The following is an 18,608-nucleotide window of genomic DNA, read 5'->3' on the forward strand; positions in this document are numbered from 1 at the left end:
TACTATGTAGCACATTTATTAGACAACTGACAAGAAGAACAAGTTTTGGCACAAGAATGCCAATTTATTCATATTTTTTTCTCTCTCTCTCTTTTTGGACACATAAACATAAAATATCCCTGCAGGCCAAAAAAAAAAGTAAAATTTAAATGAGCCCTCCCTTAATAGCTTAGAAAGTACCTCGTATTGCTAGAGACATACATCCAGTCCAAATTAATAAAATACATTTTGAAATATTACAAGTCTAACCATATTGAAACAAAAAAAAAATCACGCCATTAGTCAAATGAGCAGATACAAACATGTTCAGCCACTAGACATAGAAAGATCAGGAATATGTCAATAGCAAGGGATACAAAAACAGTTCATTGATAACAAGATCCTTTCTTTAATGTGAGAAGGAACAATTCTTGGAGTTGATGCAGTATTGATACAATGCCCTTAGCTCCACTTTCTTAAAATGAAAGCAGAGCTACCACACTGCTACTGAGCAAGACACCCTCAAAGGGTGGCTAGGGCAGGGTGGAGGGGGTAAGCCTAGTTAAACAGTGTCTACCTTTTCCTATGGGAAGGGGTAGGTAGCTCAGCCAGGTAGATAAGCTCATATATATAGGCTGGGCACCAGACAGACCATAGAGAACATAGCTGCTTGGAAATTATCACCTTTGGAAGCAGCAAAGAGAATTTACAGTAAGAATGAATGTGTTTTTGCCTGCCCAGAACACTGGCTTCATGAAGCCAGCTGGCTCACTTTATAAACCGCTCAGGATTCAACATCTAACAACAACAAAATATAATTGGTTCAACATTTGGGTCTTCACCACTCTCTTCCTGTCCTGCTCCTTATCCCCAAACTGTTATTTTAGCATTGCTACATTTAAATCTTTCACGCCACATGACAGGGCCTAAGTAGGCTGCATTAAAAACAAAAACAAAAGCAAAAACAAAAAAGCAGCCTAACACTACTTCTAGAGAATGCACACCTCCCGTTGATTGACACATGCATAACGATTCAGTCTCGAGGGGATTGCCTATGTGAGCTCTCAAACCTAAATTAAAACTATGCACCAAGAGTTGCTGGCGATAGTGTTACAGCAACTGGTTCTGCAGTGATTTCCTCTTAAAGAGTCTCCCCTCAGCAAATTGTTTCCAATAATCCTACTTCTTCCATATTTCTTTCCTTTTGTCCAAAATGACAGCATTGCACCCTTAATGGTACTATTTTCCTATAAAAATAGGCCTCCCGGCTTTTCCTCCACCACCACGTTGATTGGCCCCAGCAAACGAGGACTGACTGAGGCCTTACAAACGTACTGTTTAAAGTTAAGCGTAGAGCCCAAGTGCAGGGAAGGGGATCCGGGTGTGTGGGCACCTGGCCTTGCTCCCTGCTCCACAGATGCCAGGAGACAGCGAGAGCTCTTCCGTGCATTGAACGAGCAAGCCCGAGGCACTCAAGTGCAGGTGTGGTGCCCGCTGGCCAGCCAGCCAGTCACCAAGAGTTCTTCCCATCTTGTACTTCAGGGGAGTACTCCTCCTAAAAAGCTTCCATTTTTCCTCCTCTTGGGTCCAGAGCGGCTGTGCTGAAGAGTGTTTTCTGTGTTCTCCCTGAACAAGTGTGAATAAAAGCAGCAGCCAGCTCCTCGCCAACATGTCCTGATTTGTATTATCCAAGTGAGGTATTTGCAAAAAAGGAAAATCTTAGGAAATGAACATCTGCTGTCTCTTCCCTCCTGCCTATGTTGTGCTTCGGCCGTGGAACTTGCTTTCTTCCCACTGTTGGTAGAGTTAAGGACGTCTGCACTCATCATAATGCGCCATAGAACTTGACTGACATTATAAAACTCTCGGAGATCAGTCTCAGCAAACACTGGTTGGCGCCACTGAGCAACAGCACGTGGAAATGTAAACATTAATGTATTTACAAGCTTGTTTAAAAGACTGAAGAAAAACAGTGCTTTATATTGCTGGGATTTTGAGAAGGCTAGTTTGACAGATTTGGACCAAGGAAGGAGTTCAAGCAAATATACCCTTCACCATCTGACCAGTGTTTCCCACGAACAGTCTCCAGACACAAAACGGCACTGTGTCTACCTTTGTCCAGCACCTTCCTCAGCCATACAGAGCCCCTCATCTCCCAATCCTGCCATTCCAGGATAGAGTAAAATGTGGGCTGGGAAACACTGGCTGGAACTACATAGATTATGTAACTGTCGTCCATTACGAAGTATTATTATCTACAGTAAATACAGATGACATTTTCCCCTACATTTTAACTGCTTTAGATCAAGTTCCTTTGTCTGGACAAGGAAGGAATCCTGTCTCCCTATGAGTGGAATCCAGAATCTATTACCAGGAAGAAAAAAAAAAGTCAACCTTTTCTATGCAGTTTTAGTTGAATAAAAGAAAGGAAAACCCACCAAGTACATTTCAGGTTGACAGAAAAGAAAAAAAAATTGCACTGCAAATAATTGTGTGAGAAATGATTCTGGTGGGGCGCTGGGGGGGAGGATAAATGCTGGTACATTTCTGCAAGAGCAGCATCACTCAGTGTGCCCGAAGACTGGCAAAAAAAGCCCACCCAGTAAGGAAGCATCCTGGTTCTGGCTTATTTTAAAACAAAGTGATAGGACACCAACGTGATTACAAAACAGGTAAAAACAATTCTTTAAAAAGGCATGGAAATATATGTCTTTTTTGACTGGTTTCAGAAATTTCCAGGTTATGCTATATAAGAAATAGCTCATAAAATCATACCGAAATCTCATCTAGAAAACTACATTGTCATGGGGAGGAGGAGGGGAACCTTTAAAAAAATGCTTATTGCCAAAGTTAACTTTCTATGAGAAAAGTTTACAAATCATTTAGATCTAACAAACCACACAGCAGCATAAAATGGGCACTTTTGAAAACTTGGAAAAATACCAAAAGCTAACTTTTTTTTCAAACAGGGAGAAACATGAGTACTTTTGCCATGGCAGTGTTGTCTGTCCCTGTGATATGTATCACAGCTGTTAAGTCACACATTCACAAAAGTCAACCAAAAATGAGAACTGCCAGTTTGAATCTGCAGCCAAACATTGTGCAACCGACTGGGAACATGTCCTTGCACCAACACAGGTCTGCAAAGATCAACAAGGTGAAGTAGGAAAAGGAATAAAACTCTGTAAAACTTTCAAAAATTAATGCTCGTTAAAGGCATTTACAGTGGCAAAGTTAGAAATCTCCATTAAAAAGGTCTATGGGTCCACCCAATTAAATAGTTTACACAGAACTGAAGTAGACTGTTTGGTTTCTCTCTCCCTTATGCGCACACCCTACTCCATGAACAGAAAAAAGTTCCTCTTCCCCTCTAAGACTAGAGGGACGCGGTGAACTCCACAGCTAGCAAAATACTCCATAGAAACCTTTCTTGGAAAGTCCTTTAAAAGATCAGGCTGATCGCCTTTGCACGTTGAGGTAAAAATTCTGTCCAGTGCATCAGAAAAGATAATCTATGAGTATCTATTACTTTAAAAAAAATGGCTCAATTTTGTCGATGCATCAGACAGTGCTGCAGAATACAGAGTCAGTGCAACTATTCCGCGCTGCTGGTAGAAGGACCACCTGAAGTCAACTTGGGTCTATCTAGAGGTGGTGCAGATTTGAAAGGATTTGAGGCTGCATGGGGTGCCAAATTCGTTGAGTTCTTTTTCTGAGACTTTCAGGCAAAATACATCGTGTGTTGGGTATCATGGTGGATCTGCACGGCCTTAGCCAAGGCCTGAGGGTCTCGGCCGTTGCTCTGTCCTGACACATGACTGCCTTCCGCACTGAAACGAGAATAAAGCAAGAAGCCAAGTATAACAGAAGACTACTTCAAACTTCACATGTTTCAAATAACACAAATAGTACTGGAGTAGAGAGTGTCTTGGGCTCAAGTCTGGACTACTCAAATAATTTTTTTTTGCTTTCTGTTTATTCAACTGAAAAAAATACAACTTATTTAATGGATAGTGGTAATAATTAAATAAAATAATGTCTCCAAAGATCCAAGTCTTTCTTTTTAAAAAAATATTTATTTATTTGATGGGGGGCAGAGAGAGAGAGAGAGAGAGAGAGAGAGAGAGAGAAAGAGAGAATGGATACACCAGGGCCTCCTGCCACTGCAAACAAACTCCAGACACATGTGCCACTTTGGGCATCTGGCTTTACTGAGGAATTGAACTCAGGCCATCAGGCTTTGCAAGCAAGTGCCTTTAACCACTGAGACATCTCTCCAATCCCCAAGTCTTTCACAGTACCTCTGTAAGGACTTCCACTGCTCATTATGTCTGGTTAATGTCTATGCACCCTTTAGGCTTCAGTTACATGTCATTTTCCACCTAAAAATCCTCCCTGGCTCCAAAATCCAGGTTAGGGTCACCTAGAACATGCTTTTACAGAATACTATGTTTTTCATTCAGAGTACTAAAGAACCAAACTGAAGTTAATTGAGAAATCACTGAGTATTATATCTCCAATGGAATGGAAACTCCACAAAAACAGGAACTTTGCCTTTCTAACTATGTCCCTGGTGTTTGACATACAATCACATTTCAATAAATTATCTGTTGAATGAATGAATCTATGAGCTTAGCATAGTGCTAGAACAGCAAAGTTCTTAGCAAATGTTACTGAGCTACCAGTCTCTTGTTATTCTCCCCTCACAAGCTATAAAACCTTGAACAAGTAACAATTCCCCTAACTTCGGTCTTTTTGGAGAAACAACAACTTCTAAACACTTCAAGACACCATGCAACATAGGAGGTTAGTAAACTGTAAATCACCATTCCTCTTCTTGTTTTTTTTTTTCTTCAGTACTGGGGATTTAATCCAGGGCATTGCACTCCATCACTGAGCCATGTTATCAGCCTGCTAACTTTTCTCATTAAACTGTAATTATGATCCTCATGATCTAAGATCAAAAATCCTAATCATAACCGGGCATGGTGGCACACGCCTTTAATCCCAGCACTTGGGAGGCAGAGGTAGGAGGATGGCCATGAGTTCGAGGCCACCCTGAGACTACATAGTGAATTCCAGGTCAGCCTGGGCTACAGTGAGACCCTACCTTGAAAAATAAAACCAAACCAAACAAAACAAAAATCCTAGTCATCTTTTACTTTATCTTCTCCTCTGCCTTGCATACTCAATTGCAGTTACGTCCTATCTATTCTAACCCAGGAATAGCTTTTTACATTTCACAAAGATAATCTTGGACTGAAGAGATTGCTCAATGGTCAAAGTCACTTGCTTACAAGTAGCCTGGGTTTGATTCCCTAGCACCCACGTAAAGCCAGATGTACAAAGTGGCACATGCACCTGGAGTTCTTTTGTAGTGGCTAAATAATGCCTAAATAAATATACATTATAAAAAAAGTCAATCTTGTTTTAACATACTTTTCCAGCTCAATGCCTGCATTTGCCTTCAGAATGTCCCAGCCAAAGAAAACTTGTTACTGTCCAAAACTGTTACTGGCGTTCTTTCCTTTATGCCCATTGTTCCATGCATGTTGAAAACCCTCTTTTCTTTGTAGAGCCAACCCTACCCACCCAGCCATAAAGCCTCTAGCACTGTACCTTTATCTACACTGATTTGGGCTCCTTGTCAGTTCTGTATTTGCCTGTATTGTCTCCCCTGCTGAAGCATAAAATCACCATGGGCGGGAAACATGACTCACTCATCTTGGTACTTTCTACTATCTAAGCACAGCACTGGGCATACAGTGCCTACTTAATGCATTGAATGAATGAATGTATATGACACAATGGAGGGCACAAAACCACAGCTGGGCATTTTCCATAATAGTGTGTTTCCAAACCCTTACAGCAATAGACTTGCTGTGGAATGTCTACTATTTAGCAGCTGAACTCAGACTTGGGGTGGAGCCCAGAAACTGCTACACGTCACAGATGGTCATTTGGAAAAGAAAGTTACTGCAGAGTTTGGCTTCTTAGTAGTAGTTCAGTAACAGGTCAAAACATCTGATTCTCTTGAGATCCCTATCTGGGGGTGGGAATGGCCTGGTTCCCCCTCCCCCCACCCACATACATCCAGGTTCACTCTGGTGCATTTTTCTACACCATACTGAAAACAAGATGAACTAGCTGGGACTCTCCCATGCGTGACGTAGAATCTACGGGCATTTGACTGGAGCCAGGACACTGTGCTGGCCACCTTTTGAATCTTTGCAGAACTGAGATGCGCTTAGCTCTATGGGAAAACCACAGGCACCTCTAAAGACTACTTTTAGAAACACAATGCAAGTATAAACAAACCTGAGCACTTTTTGGACCAAAAGTCACATAAACTCTCAGAATCTTACTCAATTTTATTTGTTCCTTGTAACTTCAAATTTAAATGGAAGCTTAAATCTTTAAGAGTTGATTTTATTTTAAAAATATTTTTATTTGAGAGAAAAACTGAGTATGGGTGTACCAGGCCTCTTGCCCTTGAAAACAACATGTGCCACTTTTACCTCTGGCTTTATATAGGTATTGGAGAATCGAACCTGAATGAGCAGGCTTTGCAAGCAAGTGCTTTAACTGCTGAGCCATCAGCCCAGCCCAACATGCTTCCAAAATAGAAAGATTTTATTTTGCTTGAGAAACTTGCCTGTCATGATCTTTATCCACCAGGTGATACCTTGCCCTAAATGCTACGAGCCGGGCATAATAGGCAGGGGCTGGAATAGAGACTGAGCGTGTGCACCTCACATAGGTGTGACACAGCTGGTAAGTCAGTAGCTGGAGCTCATCTGCGGTGAAGCAGTTGTCATCCCACAAGACCTGGTAATGTGAAGGACGGCTGGTTCCCTGGAGAGAGAGTTTTAGATTAATGCCTCATGTGTTTTGGCTAGAAGAGAGCAACTAAAACCTAATCCTAACACACATACAAGTAGTTACCTAAACCAAAACATAACAGTTCTGGAACAGAGCAATTAACAAAGTTAAGCACAATGTTTAACAAGTCTACTCAAGCTAGTTACGGAACTTGCAAATCTCCTCTAATCAGATCAAAGATCTGGACCAGCTTCCAAATTACCTGAATTCCTGCATGACTACAGAGGTAAAAGTCAAACTCAGATGGATGGGTGATGGTACTATCCACCGTAGTGCCTGCTGGGACATTGCCACTTTTCCCCACCTGTTAACAACAACAAAAAGTAATTAGTCATCAGAGCTCCAAGGTATGCTCAGGACACTTTTTCCTTTTAGGTGTTTATTGGTAACAAGTTGGTAAACTGCTCCAAAGTGAAGTCTTGAAAACTAGTTTACTTCAAGATGTTGAGCTGAGGATGGTGGTTTACACCTGTAGTCTCAGCAAACAGGAAACGGAGGCAGGAAGACTATTAAGGGTTCAAGGCCAGCCTGGGCTGAGAGTCTCAAAAACAAAAAAGTTGCTGGGCATGGTGGCGCACATCTTTAATTCCAACAGTTGGGAGGCAGAGGTAGGAGGATCACTGTGAGTTTGAGGCCAGCATGAGACTACATAGTGAATTCCAGGCCAGCCTAGGCTAGAGCAAAAAACCCTATCTCAAAAAACAAAACAAAATTAAAAAACAAAAAAGTTGAATCCCATAGTAACTTTCCTTTAGGTCAGCCATTTCAGCCTAGAGGTTTTTTTTTTCTTCCTTTCCCCTTCTCCCCCCGCCACCCCACCCCCAGAAGGGTCTAGCTCTAGTCCAGACTAACTTGGAATTCACTATGTAGTTTCAGGGTGGCCTCAAACTCACAGTGATACTCCTACCTCTGCTTCCCACGTGCTGGGATTAATGGCATGCACCACCACGCCCAGCTTACTTGTGTTTTTCTGCAATAATATTTCCACACATTTATAGATGGCACACTGGTATGCCCAGACATGGGGAGAAAACATGGGAATGTAAGGATCAGAATGACACATGCATATGGAGTGTTTACAGTAGTAAGAGGTGCTGGTGTACCCATTCTCTTTCTTTTTCTCTCTTCTTGCAAATAAATAAATGTGTGTGTGTATACATATATGTATATATAATTTTTATCTTAATTTTATTATTGGACAGAGAGAGGGAGAAACGGGTAGAGACAGAATAAACGTGCCAGGGCCTTTGGCTAGAAACAAATTCCAGACACATGCTCCACTTTGTGCATCTGGCTTACATGGGTCTTGGGGAATCAAACCTGGATCCTTTGGCTTTGTAGACAAGCACCTTAATCACTACGCCATCTCTCCAGCCCAAAATATATTTTTTATAAAAGGATCAGAATGTCATGCAGTGGTAGGGTGCTTGCCCAGCATGAGCAAATCCCTGGGTTCAATCTTTGGCCCCACAAAAGAAAAAAGATAAGAAATGAATTTCAGTAGCCAGGCATGGTGGTGCACACCTTTAATCTCAGCACTTGGGAGGCAGAGGTAAGAGGACTGCATGAGTTCAAGGCCATGCTGAGACTACATAGTGAATTCCAGGTCAGCCTGGGCTAGAGTGAGACCCTAGCTTGAAAAAACAAAAAACAAAAAACAAAAAAAAAAGGGGAAAGAAAAGAAAAGAAATAAGTTTCAGTGCTGGAGAGATGGCTTAGCTGTTCAGGCGCTTGCCTGTGAAGCCTAAGGACCTATGTTGGACTTTCCAGATCCCACCTAAGCCAGACACACAAAGGTGAGGCAACTGCAAGGTTGCACATGCCCACTAGGTGACAGAAGCGTCTGGTGTTCAGTTTTAGTGGTTGAGGTCCTAGTGTGCCAATTCTCATTCCCTCTCTCTCTCTCTCAAATTAAAAAAACAAAAACAAACAAACAAACAGCACATAAGAGCCAAGCGTGGTGGCACACACCTTTAATCCCAGCACTTGGGAGGCAGAGGTAGGAGGATCTCTTTGACTTCAAGTGAGAGTACATAGTGGATTCCAGGTCAGCCTGGGCTAGAGGGAGACCCAACATCAAAAAGAAAAAACAGCACAAAACAATTTTTGGTGGTTTAGGCCTGTGATCCCAGTTACTTGGGAGGTGGAAACAGGAGGATCCCAATTCAAGGCTTGGGCTACAGAGTGAATTCATGCCAACCTGGGCAGTTTAGTGAGACCAATTTCAAATTAAAAAGCAAAAACAGCACAGTGAATTCCAGGTCAGCCTGTGCTAGAACGAGACCCTACCTTAAAATATATTAAAAAAAAAAAAAAAAAAAAGCTGGGCGTGGTGGCACATGCCTTTAATTCCAGCATTCCAGCACTTGGGAGGGAAAGGTAAGAGGATCACTGAGATCAAGGCCACCCTGAGACTACATAGTGAATTCCAGGTCAGCCTGGACCAGAGTGGGACCCTACCTTGGAAAAAAAAAAAAAAAAGCAAAAACAGGCTGGAGAGGGAGAGATGGCTTAGCAGCTAAGGTGCTTGCCTGCAAAACCCCAGGTTCAATTCCCCAGGACCCATGTAAGCCAGAAGCACAAGGTGGAAGGTGTGTCGAGTTCGTTTGCAGCAGATGGAGGCTTTGATGCATTCTCTCTCTACTCTATCTGCATCTTTCTCACTCTGTCAAACAAAAATAAAAAATAAAAACAAAATAAAAAGCAAAAAGAAGCCAGGTGTGGTGGTGCACGCCTTTAATCCCAGCACTTGGGAGGCAGAGGTCGGAGGATTGCCGTGAGTTTGAGGCCACCCTGAGACTACAGAGTGAATTCTAGGTCAGCCTGGGCTAGAGTGAGACCCTACCTCGAAAAACCAAAAAAAAAGCAAAAAGACTGAGGATAGAATTCAATAGTTGCATGAATACACACACAGATACACAGACAGACAGACATATAAACACACAGACGCACACACACACACACACACACACACACACAGCCCCCAGCACTGAAAAAAAAAGAAGTTTTAGTGTAATGGAATTTATACATCCTAATTGTGGAGGTGGCTACAGAAGTACATGCATTTGTATAAACTAATGCCAAGAGGTATTACTGTACTTCCACCTTAACAAAAATGGAAAGAAGGTACGGGATGGATGTGGTCACTCAAGATTTGATGTCATCGCCCCTCTCCTCTAACAGCACTTACAGTGTCTTCTCATGAGACGGGGAATGAGAAGGAGTACAGTTAGGGTGACTGGACTCTTGGAAGTAAAAAGAAAAGGGGGGGGGCAGGATTTCTGTACTTGCTAGAAATCAAAGATGATCTGGCTTCTTAGCTCTTGCCTAGTTCCCTACACCTGTTTTTACACAAACAACAAGGACCCTCCTGGGAGGGAGGTCTTTCATAGGAATTAAACATTGGGGTTGGTCAAGTTCAGCCCTCAGAACTTGGTGTCAGGGCTAACCTCTTCCTGAGATAGCCCCGAGCCCTAACCAACCAGAAGTCTCTCTGGTTCACCTGAGCTGGAAGACAGCCCACCACTAAGGTTATAAATACCTTTGCAAGGGGAGGGCAGGCCCTCTGACCACTTGGGAACTTCCAGCTGTGAGTGAGTGTTTCCCTCAGCTGGGGCCCAGGCCCAGCTGGGTTAAGTCAAGGGGAGGCCCCACAGCCCTTACTCTCCACATGGATTCTATACTCCCTTCAGCTCCCCACATGGAAGGAGCTTCCTGAACTTTCTTTTCTCTCTCTTTTTTTTTTCAGACCTTCCACATGGAATCTCTAGCCACATGAGTGCCTTTCCTTGGCTTTGTACTCCCATCAATAAATACAATTTGATAATTAAAAAAAGAATGCGGGCTGGAGAGATGGCTTAGTGGTTAAGCACTTGCCTGTGAAGCCTAAGGACCCCGGTTCGAGGCTCGGTTCCCCAGGTCCCACGTAAGCCAGATGCACAAGGGTGCGCACGTGTCTGGAGTTCGTTTGCAGAGGCTGGAAGCCCTGGCGCGCCCATTCTCTCTCTCTCCCTCTATCTGTCTTTCTCTCTGTGTCTGTCGCTCTCAAATAAATAAATAAAAAAAATTTAAAAAAAAGAATGCATGTTGTAGATTTCTAAGGTCAGGGTGAAAGAGGAAATGAATTTGGAGCCCTTGGAAAAACACTAAAGAGCAAAGGAGTGTTTGGTCAGCAATGGAGGATCCTTCAAGGGTTTTGAGCAGTGGCATGTATTTTAGAAACCGTGAAATGGGATGAAGGCAGGATGGAAATGGAGTTGCTAGGAGTCTCTTGTACTACAGGCAAACTGCCTAGGATGGTGGGAACACACAAACTTGAGAATGATTTGGAGGCAGAACACTGAGGATGGTTTGATCCATTGGATATGGAGGGACAAAAAGGTAGAAGAATTGTGATGACTCAAACTATTGATGCTAAGTAACAGAATAAAAGGAAAATTGGGGAAGAAAAAGGTTTTGGATGGGGATAAAATATTAGGTGGAAGGCTTAGGTGTTTTGCTTAAATTGCCTGTGGCAAAGTATATTGCTGGTGCCAAATCTTCCCTTGCCCTTCTCTGGGGGAGGGTTATTCAGCACTTACCTCAGCAATGGTCATGACTGACAAAATGTGTTGCTTCTGGGCAGAAACTTCAAGAACCAACACACGGCTTGTCCTTGTATCTATTTTCCCTTCCGCCACAGTCAGTGGCGAGGCTCCAGATAGATGTCTCTCTCAGGCTAAGTTCCAAAGGGAGGACAGTGGGGTCACAGCTGCAGCAGAGCCACAGTGAATGTCTTGAATCTCTGGAAGCTGCTATAAGGGCCTTTTTGTTGTTCTCATTATACTGCCTAGCATCTGTAGGCTGAACAATGCCCAAAGAGCAGCTAAGTGAAAACGCCTGGTAGAGATCATTCACAGTACAAACCAGGAGCCACACAGGGTGGCTTAGGGCTAGGAATGTTGATAAGCAAACAAGTGGACCCAGAAAGGCGGATGAGGCTAAACACAGAGTTGAGGTTGAGAAGGAAAAGTATGGAAGACCAGAAAACAGTAGTAGGTAAAGAAGAGAAGGAGGAAGAGTCCAAGAAAGTCTGATTGCAGAGGTAGGTAGTAAAGTGGGAAAGTCATATTGCTATGGCCAAAAAAGGCAATGTGGCTTTAAGTCCTGCAAAGAGAGAGGGCAGTGTGGGACTCTGACCCGACAAGGGATGTGAAAGGCATGGAGCTTCAGTTTTCTCTTGAACTCCTGGCTTCCTGAAATCAGTCAGGCTAGCGTATGAAGTATGGTGTGAGAGGGTACAGACAGAAAGTCAAATGACTTTTTTTTTTCCTTCAAAGAAAAGTCATGAAAAGAAGAAAAGATAAAGCAGCAGGTAGAAGGATGGAGGAGCAAAGTTAAGGAATGTTTACTGGGAGAACTGAGGAAGATTTGAGTCACAGAAAGAGAAGATTGAGGGGCTGGAGAGAAAGCAATGAGAGGTGGAGCCAGGAGGATCCTAAAGCTTATGAGTGAGTTAGACTGGCCTTCCCAATAGCAAAACAGCAACAACAAAGAAGGAAGAACATGAATGATACACTGTTGTCCTCTGACCTCCACATGTGCTCCCATATACTATGCAAGCACACATATTTATATTTCTTTAGCTCATTTTATTTACCCCCTGACCAGCATCTCCAATTCTCTGAGCATGCCTCTGGCTAATCTCCATCTCTCTATCTGTCTGTTTGCGTATTTGCTTGCTTTCTACTCTCAAGGAGAACAAGTGAGCCCAGAAAAGTGGATGCGGCTAAACACAGAGTTGAGGTTGAAGAGAAGGAAAAGTATTGAAGACCAGAAAACGGCAGTGGGTAAAGATTAGGAGGAAGTCAAAGAAAGTCTGATTGCAGAGGTAGGCAAAAAAATTAAATTTAATTAAAACAAATAAATTAAAAAAAAAGAAAAGTGGGCTAGGGAGATGACTTAACCATTAAGGCACTTGCCAGCAAAGCCAAAGGACTCAAATTTTACTACCCAATACCCACATAAACCAGATGCACAAGGTAGTGCATACATCTGGAGTTTGTCTGCAGTGGCTGGAGGCCCTGGCATGCTCATTTTTTTTTCTCTCTCTCTCAACTAAATATTTTTTTTAAAGGGGAGATTGAAACTTAAAAAAAAAAAAGGGTCATTATTACAAAATGAGACTCTAGAGAAAGCAGAAAGAATTGGGGTAAAAGCATAGATGGAGAGATTAGCCAGAGATATGAGGAAGGACGTAAGAAGCACATGATCAGGGAAGGAGAGATGGCTTAGCAGTTAAGCACTTGCCTGTGAAGCCTAAGAACCCTGGTTCGAGGCTCAATTCCCCAGTTCTCACATAAGCTAGATGCACAAAGTAGCACATGCATCTGGAGTTCATTTGCAGAGGCTGGAGGCACTGGTGAGCTCATTCTCTCTCTCTCTCTTTCGCCCTCTCTCTATCTCTTTCACTCTCAAATAAATAAATAAAAATAAACAAAATTTAAAAAAAAATAAAGAAAGCACATAGTCTAAGGAAGTTTGGGTCTGGAGGAGAGCTAATAGAAAACTCATGCCTTCCAGATAATGTTTTTCTGGGACAACAGAAGGCAAGACATGGGAAGACAGTATGCTTAACACACACTATCAGTGCATAAGGTAGACCTTCATTGGTACTAAGGATTCATGGACAGGGTGGGAGATTTAAGAAAAGTATCAAAAGTTTGGGACAAATGCCATGGGGAACAGAAAACAATTTTAAAAACTACAGCACTTCAGACCTGACTAGGAGTTTTTCTTTCATGTGTTTACTTGCATGTGCGTGGGTGTGTGGGAAGGGGGTGCCAGGGCCCCTTACTGCTGCAATTTAATGTCAGACACTTGCACCCAGCTTACATGGTGGCTTGGGAATCGAACCCAGCCCAGTAGCCTTTGCAAGCACGCACCTTTAACTGCTGAGCCATCTCCCAAGCCCTGCTATCACATATTTGCAACATGCTTCATGATTAAACAAATCATTTGTTCCCCTTGAGAGTAGAAGGGAAGCAAGTGGGAAATTAGACAGATTCAGAGATGGAGACTGGCCAGAGGCATGCTCAGAGAATTGGAGATGCTGGTAAACTAGAGAACTGGAACTCTCCAGGCATGGTGTTACATAGCTTTAATCCCAGCACATGGGAGGCAGAGGTAGGAGGATCACAGTGAGTTCGAGGCCACCCTGAGAATACAGAGTGAATTCCAAGACAGCCTGGGCTACAGTGAGACCCTACCTCAAAAAAACAAAAAGAAAACAACAACAACAACAACAAAAATCAAGCAGCAGACTAGAGAGATGGCTTAGCAGCTAAGGCACATGCCGGTGAAGCCTAAGGACCCAAGTTCAATTCTCCAGGTTCCACATAAGCCAGATGCACATGGTGGTATATGCATCTGGAGTTTGTTTGCAGTAGCTAGAGACTCTGACACACCCATTCTCACTTTCTCTTCCCCACTCCTTGCTCTGTCTCTAATAAATAAATAAAAATAAATCTAAAAAAAATCAAAGCAGCAAAGTTATTCAAAGTTATAGGATGTGAGGGCAATCTAGCTGTGACTCCTGTTACCCCACTGATCTCCAGGGTTGATTTTGCTGACCTGGCTGAGTCCCTCCCTGTTCCATGTATGTATCCCTCCCGACACCGCATTCTTCTAAGAGGACAACCTTCCCAGAAGGAGGTCTGGTCTTTGGTCAAGGGTATGTAAGTAGATGTGCTCCCTTGCTAAAACCTCCAAACAAGCTCATGAAATTATAAACAGATAGCATAAAATATCTTTCATCAAGTGCTGGGACTTATATACTAAATTAGCATTTATTTATTAATCTGATTTTTTTTGAGGTAGGGTCTCACTCTAACCCAAGCTAACCTGGAATTCACCATGTGGTCTCAGAGTGGCCTTGAACTCACAGTAATCCTCCTACCTCAGCCTCCTGAGTATAGGGATTATAGGTGTGTGCAGAGATTTTTTTTTTTAAACTTATTTCTTTATTTATTTGAGAGGGAGAGAGAATGAGCACACCAGGGCTTCCAGCCACTGCAAACGAACTCCAGACGCGTGCGCCCCCTTGTGCATCTGGTTTATGTGGGTCCTGGAGAATCGAACCAGGGTCCTTTGGCTTTGCAGACAAATGCCTTAACCACTAAGCCATCTCTCCAGCCCCAGAGATGTTCTTAATCATGTTTTACAGGTGAGAATGTGGATGTACTTCAGCTTACAAAGGGGCTATGTCCAACAAACCCCCTGTAAAATAAAGTCTTCATAAATCAAAACTGCACTTAACTTAACCTACCTAACCTTCTAAAAGATCACAGTTTAGCAATCCTGTAGAACACGGGCTGTTCACTCACGTGACAGTGTGACAAACTGGGAGCTGTGGCTGCGCCCGGAGTGCATGCCACACTGCACATCACTGGCCTGGGGCAAGATCAAGCCCAAAGTGTTGTTACTGAAGAATGCAGATTGCTTTCTCAACAACATAAAACTGAGAAAGCCTCAGTCAGACTACCATAAGTGCATTATGGACCAGAGAAGTGTTTTTCCTGTGGTGAGCATGACATCACAGAACTCCCTGCATGATACGCAGTCGCTGGGAAGGGAGTTTCTTCTTCGTGCCCTCATACTGTGCTTCCGGCATGGGTGCTCAAAGGTAGCAGAGGGGAGATGGCTCAGTAGGTAAACTGCTTGCCACAGAAGCATGAAAACACGAGTTCAGATCTCCAGCATCCATATAAATGTCAGGTGTGCTGCCACGTACTCGTGATCCTAGTCCTGGGAAGGCTGACACGGGATCTCCAGGGCCTACTGGTTAGCTAGTCTAGCTCACTGGGTGAGTTCTGAGTCCAGCGAGAGAGATCCTGTCTCAAAAGACAATTGAGCCAGGCATGGTGGTGCACACCTTTAATCCCAGCACTAGGGAGGCAGAGATAGGAGGATCGCCATGAGTTCAAGACCACCCTGAGACTACATAGTGAATTCTAAGTCAGCCTGGGTGTGGTGGCTTGAATAGATGGCCCCCAATATATTCAGTTCTTTATTGTTTGTAGTTTGCATCTGCTGGCTACCTGGCTCGAGGCAATGTCACTGGGTGATCTTAAGGTGTGGTGGTGGGTTTCCGATTTCAATCTAAAGATATACAAAATGTGCCTAGCTGGAGTTCCTGAAGTGTGCTGTGGCTTTTGGCTTTTAAGCTTGTACTTCCCTCTCTCTGCTTGGGCCTGTGAAGGCAGGCCAGCTTCTTCTGCCATTATGGAACTTCTCCTGGATCTGTAAGCTTCAATAAAGATCCCTTCCTCCATAACTGTGCCTGGTCTGGAAGTTCATCTCAGGCGAACCTAAATCTGTCTGCTACACTGGGCTACAGTGAGACCCTAACAAAAAAAAAAAAAAAAAGAAGAAGAAGAAAGAAAAAAATTGAGGAGACACCACCTCTGGCTCCCACACCCACAATCACACATATACTTATACATACATGCCTGCACACACATATATGAATGTGCATACAAACACACACACAAACTATTCACATATATCTCCTTCACCTGCCCAAAAAAGTAGCTAGGGGCATGGGCGAGGTCCTGGGTTTGATTCCTAGCAAAACACATACACACATACATACAATACAACAATAGAACACACAAAATCCTCCAATTTAAAGTTGCCTGTAACATGATGTACCTGGCATGTTTCTGATCAGTCTCCCTCAAAAAAAAATCAAATAATATCACCCACACAAAACAACTCTAGAGGGCTGGAGAGATGGCTAAGCGGTTAAGCGCTCGCCTGTGAAGCCTAAGGACCCGGGTTCAAGGCTTGGTTCCCCAGGTCCCACGTTAGCCAGATGCACAAGGGGGCGCATGCGTCTGGAGTTCGTTTGCAGAGGCTGGAAGCCCTGGCGTGCCCATTCTCTCTCTCTCCCTCTATCTGTCTTTCTCTCTGTCTGTCGCTCTCAAATAAATAAATAAAATAAAAATTAGGGCTGGAGAGATGGCTTAGCGGTTAAGCGCTCGCCTGTGAAGCCTAAGGACCCTGGTTCGAGGCTCGGTTCCCCAGGTCCCACGTTAGCCAGATGCACAAGGGGGCGCACGCATCTGGAGTTCGTTTGCAGAGGCTGGAAGCCCTGGCGTGCCCATTCTCTCTCTCTCCCTCTATCTGTCTTTCTCTCTGTCTGTCGCTCTCAAATAAATAAATAAAATAAAAATTAAAAAAAAAAAAAACTCTAGAAACCAGCATTTCTGACACACAAGAGAAATATCCATTCTTTTTTTCCCCCCTGGTCTTTTTAAGACAGAGCCTCACTCTAGCACAGGCTGACCTGGAACTCACTGTAACCTTAGGGCGGTCTTGAACCCACAGGAATCCTCTTACTTCAGTGTCCCAAGTGCTGGGACTAAAGGTGCGCGCCACCACACCTGGCTGAAACATAATTCTTGAAACTTGGATTATTCAAAATTGGTCATTTAGGTTTGACTGTTCAGAAGGTTAGTAGGTTATTAATATTGGTAAGCATACCCAGTCTTAATAAAACTAATCGCTGGCCACAGTGTCAGCTAAGGAAGCTGACATGATGTCCTCTTACCCTTTCTGTTTTATCTGCACAGAAGAGTCGCGTGTGGTGCCTTTTCTGCACCACTACATATGTTATTCCTGGCCGATAGTCTTCTTCCAAGCTTATACATGCCTTTCGAATTGCTATCAGCTCAGGCCAAGCTACCTAGGAGACAGAAATGGAGTTCTGTTTCATTGCAAACTCGCCTAGAATCCCTAGATCTGACTTATCAAGTACAGATGAGAGAAAGCTTCATCAGATTCCTACAAGTCCCACAGGACAACACTGAACTGGTGACAGTACCTGTTTCATCTGTCCCTCTGATACCCCTCCACGGTAGTAGATGATGCGAGTGGGTTTGAAGCGTGTGGACTTGTAGAACTGGATCAGCAGCTCTCGAACCATGTTAGTCAGGTCCTGGATAACCTCCTGACTATAGAGGAGCTCCTGGGATATCTCCTGCCGGGATGTCTGCACCCGGACCGTGGCACAGTACCGGCTGGGATGGCCATCCATGCTGCCCACCACAGCTGCAATGGAGGGCTTCTTCCCATCCCCCGCAGGGGGATGCGTGACATCTGCTCCCAGGAAGATGACAGGCTGCTGGAACACCGAGGGCCTGCTCAGATTTAAGGAGACAGTGCCACTCAGACATTCAAGTGCAAATCTTTAGATTCGGAAAAACTATCATCACAGATAACCACAGAAAAAGGCTTAGAAGAGAGAGCTTGTGTCTAATGGGAGAAGACACTAACCTTCTACATTCTCAGTGCCTTTAAGATAACCTACTGAGAGAAGAGAATCAAGTCTGTTTTTCCTTTGGGCAGATAATATTTTGGTCCATAGTCTCTCACTTATACCCATATTTTTGCTTATCTATTTTTTTTTGTCTACACAAATATCTCTACAATAGTAGATATTTTTATTTGCCTTGATCATTACTATATCCCTAGTGCCTATAACACTGCTTAGCTTATACATGACAATCAATAAATATTGGTTGAAAAAAATGAATTCAGCCAGGCGTGGCGGCACATACCTTTAATCCCAGCACTCGGGAGGCAGAGGTAGGAGAATCGCCATGAGTTTGAGGCCATCCTGAGGCTACACAGTGAATTCTAGACCACCCTAGGCTAGAGTGAGACCTTACCTCAAAAAGCCAAAAAAAAAAAAAAAAAAAAAAAAA

General features: G+C 43.4%; 1 protein-coding gene across 2 annotated transcripts in view; it reads right to left on the bottom strand.

Annotated features, from left to right (window-relative positions):
- LOC101612102 (protein argonaute-4) overlaps positions 1-18,608 on the bottom strand; it is a 56,861-nt gene continuing 38,253 nt past the window's right edge. For both annotated transcript variants that reach the window (XM_045149616.1, XM_045149615.1), the window contains exons 14-18: positions 17,726-18,041; positions 17,453-17,587; positions 7,064-7,165; positions 6,635-6,834; positions 1-3,809 (exon numbers count right to left, since the gene is read on the bottom strand). In XM_045149616.1, coding sequence (XP_045005551.1) covers positions 3,701-3,809; positions 6,635-6,834; positions 7,064-7,165; positions 17,453-17,587; positions 17,726-18,041 — 862 coding nt within the window. In that variant the 3' untranslated portion in view covers positions 1-3,700. The remainder of the gene's footprint in view (positions 3,810-6,634; positions 6,835-7,063; positions 7,166-17,452; positions 17,588-17,725; positions 18,042-18,608) is intronic.

Source organism: Jaculus jaculus, chromosome 5 (genome assembly GCF_020740685.1).
Source record: "Jaculus jaculus isolate mJacJac1 chromosome 5, mJacJac1.mat.Y.cur, whole genome shotgun sequence".
Classification (NCBI taxonomy): Eukaryota; Metazoa; Chordata; class Mammalia; order Rodentia; family Dipodidae; genus Jaculus; species Jaculus jaculus.